At 35.6% G+C, this 3,246-nt stretch overlaps 1 protein-coding gene across 1 annotated transcript; it reads right to left on the reverse strand.

Annotated features, from left to right (window-relative positions):
• Positions 1-405: 405 nt before the first annotated feature.
• Positions 406-1,170, reverse strand: LOC135214227 (zinc finger BED domain-containing protein 5-like). The gene has a single exon (XM_064248289.1). The coding sequence runs from the start codon at positions 1,168-1,170 to the stop codon at positions 406-408; it is 765 nt and encodes a 254-aa protein (XP_064104359.1).
• Between the last annotated feature and the right edge of the window lie 2,076 nt (positions 1,171-3,246).

Below are 3,246 nucleotides of genomic sequence, written 5' to 3' on the forward strand. Positions count from 1 at the left end.
ATGAAGCAGCGTATTTAGGCTCATCATTCTTCGTAATTTCTCTTCTTTATTACTCTAATTTTTTTCATGTTTCTTGTTTTGCTGAATGATAGATGACGGTGTAGTTAATGTACATAAGTAGGAGAACAGCGTGCATTTATTAAGAAAAGGATGCGTAAGCTATTTTTAGCTCTTTTGACACAGTTTGACTGAAATGTAAAGCAGTGGTTCTTAACCTTTTTACTACCACGCCCCCTCTAGGAACAGCTTTTTCCCTCCACGCCCCCCTTGCATCTATAGACAAATTTCACTCCCAGATTTAAAAAGAAAATGAATAAAAATGGCTTTTTAGTCAATTGACCAATCATGAATTACATTAGTGAGATATCTGACACTGCTCTAAGCTACCAGATCTTGAATACATGGTTAGTGAGATATTTGACACTGCTTCTTAGCTACCAGATCTTGAATACGTGGTCGAATGCTTGAGAGTGCACAACGTAAGTCCCCTTCAACGTTCAGGTGGTTTCTGTACTTGGTTTTGATAGCAACGAGCGTGGAAAATCCAGTTTCACATAGATATGTGGATCCAAACATTGTTAGAATCCGAAGAGCCTGATGTGAGATCAGGGGGTAAACAGGAAGGTATTTGACCCAGAACGTCTCCAAATCCATATCTTTGAAGTCTTCTTTAGCTGTAGAGTTGAACTTCAATTCTAGGAACTCTTCTTGGACTTCATCAGCAACATCAGCTTCTTCACATTGAAATGGGTTCCTGATGAATTTCCAGGCTTCACGCTTGTCATCTATATCTGGGAAGTATCTGATGAATTCTGCTTTGAAGTCACTTAGATGAGTGATTATTTGTTGCTTTGAATCAGAGACGAGGTTACTGTCAGCGAGAGCAGAATCCAAGTTCCTAAAACTGGCTGCATTTCCCTGCTGAACCCGACATTTCCGGGGGTTGGGTTTGGCCATGAAGACTCGAATGGTGTCATGGTGCGTGATGATGTTGATGCTTTTCCCTTGTAGTTTAAGGTTCACAGCATTCAATGCTTCAAAAATGTCCACTAGGTAAGCTAAAGTTATCTGAAAGCCTTCAGATTGGAAATTGTCATGAAAGTCTGCCTTCTGCTGTGAATCTAAAAATATTGCTACTTCTTCTCGTAGCTCATAAAGCCGTCCAAGCATGTTCCCTTTTGATAGCCATCGTACGTTCGTGTTAAAAAGCAAGGCTTCATGTTCGGATTCCATGCTCTTTTCATGAAAATAACCCATAAATGGAAAAACTTCTTTTCACCTGGGGCTCATGGCCCCCCTGGAAATCACTGACGCCCCCCAGGTTAAGAACCACTGATGTAAAGGATAATGGGCGAAATATAACCGTTTGTCATAGTGTGCAAACTATCCATTAATGGTTAAAGGTTGTCAAACAGTTACTTGTAACTCAGCAGCCGCATTAACTTGGGAATTTGTCGAATATTCCCCTTTTTCTGGAATTTGTCGAATATTCCCCTTTTACGGAATTTGTCGAATATTCCCCTTTTGTGGAATTAGTCGAATATTTGGTCGAATATTCCCCTTTTGGGGAATTTGTCGAATATTCCCCTTTTTGGGGAATTTTTCGAATATTCTTCTTTTGGGGGAATTTGTCGAATATTCCCCTTTTGCGGTATTTGTCGAATATTCCCCTTACGCGGAATTTTTCGAATATTCCCTTCTTTGGGGAATGTGTCGAATATTCCCATTTTGCGAAATTTGTCGAATATTCTCCTTTTGGGGGAATTTGTCGAATATTCTCTTTTTGGGGAATTTGTCGAATATTCTCCCTTTGAAGAATTTGTCGAATATTCCCCTTTTAGCGGAATTTGTCGAATATTCCCCTTTTGGGAAATTTGTCGAATATTCCCCTTTTGCGGAATTTGTCGAATATTCCCCTTTTGCGGAATTTGTCGAATATTCCCCTTTTGCGGAATTTGTCGAATATTCCCCTTTTGCGAAATTTGTCGAATATTCCACTTTTGCAGAATTTGTCGAATTCCTCTTTTTCTGAATTTTTCGAATAAGTGTTACATTTTAATAATGTTCTAATAAACATGATATACAGTCTGTCAAATCACCATCGAACGCAAAGTATTTCTTTCTCTCTCTCTCTCTCTCTCTCTCTCTCTCTCTCTCTCTCTCTCTCCATAAAAATATTTGCAATTAAGCAGCGACAAGAATCTCAGTAGATTTGAGAGGAACCATATATTTTTCATATAGATTATGTACTTTAAGACTAGTTACTATGATTTCAATGTAGGGATTACAGTGAGTACTACTTGATGCATATAACAAATTAAGTATTTAATTTTGTCTTTTGCACTATTATACACACACACCACACACACACACACACACACACACACACACATATATATATATATATATATATATATATATATATATATATATATATATATATATATATATATATATCTCGCATTAAGCTACAAATGCCCTTTAATATCTGATTCGCAGCTACCTCGGAATTATATATTTTCATATATGCTAACCAATGGGGTAATTTTTATAGTTGATAGCCTTGTGGTTAGAGCGCTTCACTGTACGTCCTGATTGCTTGGTTCCTAGGTTCGCGCCCGTGAGCCGACGAAATTATTCAACTAATTATATCCTCTTCGGTTAACATATAGAAAAATTATTAATTTCCGAGTTAGACGAATTAGGTATTAAAGACATTTGTAGCTCAATGCGTATATATGAATCACGGTGATGTGATAAGACCACCACACACACACACACACACACACCATATATATATATAATCTTAATATATATATATATATATATATATATATATATATATATATATATATATATATATAATATATATAGATATATATCTATATATTATCTATATATATAAATATATATATATATATATATTATCTATATATCTAAATATATATATCTAAATATATATTATATATATATATATATATATATATATATATATATATATCTATATATATTATATATATCTAAATATATATATTATAAAAGTAGAGTCGAAAGGGTAGAACCATCCTATTGCTGAGAAAGTTTTTTAGGGATGGGGTTGCTAGACCCACGACCTTTTCTTCACCCAAGGAGTCGTCTGTCCTCATTGACAGGTGAACGGACCGGTGAGTAGTAAATGGGACGTCGAGTGCCTGATCACCTTTGAGTGTCGATCATTCTTGCAAAGAAAAATATCATGAACATCAA

This window comes from Macrobrachium nipponense, chromosome 45 (genome assembly GCF_015104395.2).
Source record: "Macrobrachium nipponense isolate FS-2020 chromosome 45, ASM1510439v2, whole genome shotgun sequence".
In the NCBI taxonomy this organism is placed as follows: domain Eukaryota; kingdom Metazoa; phylum Arthropoda; class Malacostraca; order Decapoda; family Palaemonidae; genus Macrobrachium; species Macrobrachium nipponense.

Excerpts from the sequence above, each read along its gene's own strand:
- LOC135214227 (XM_064248289.1), bottom strand. The coding sequence starts at position 1,170 with ATGCTTGGACGGCTTTATGAGCTACGAGAAGAAGTAGCAATATTTTTA.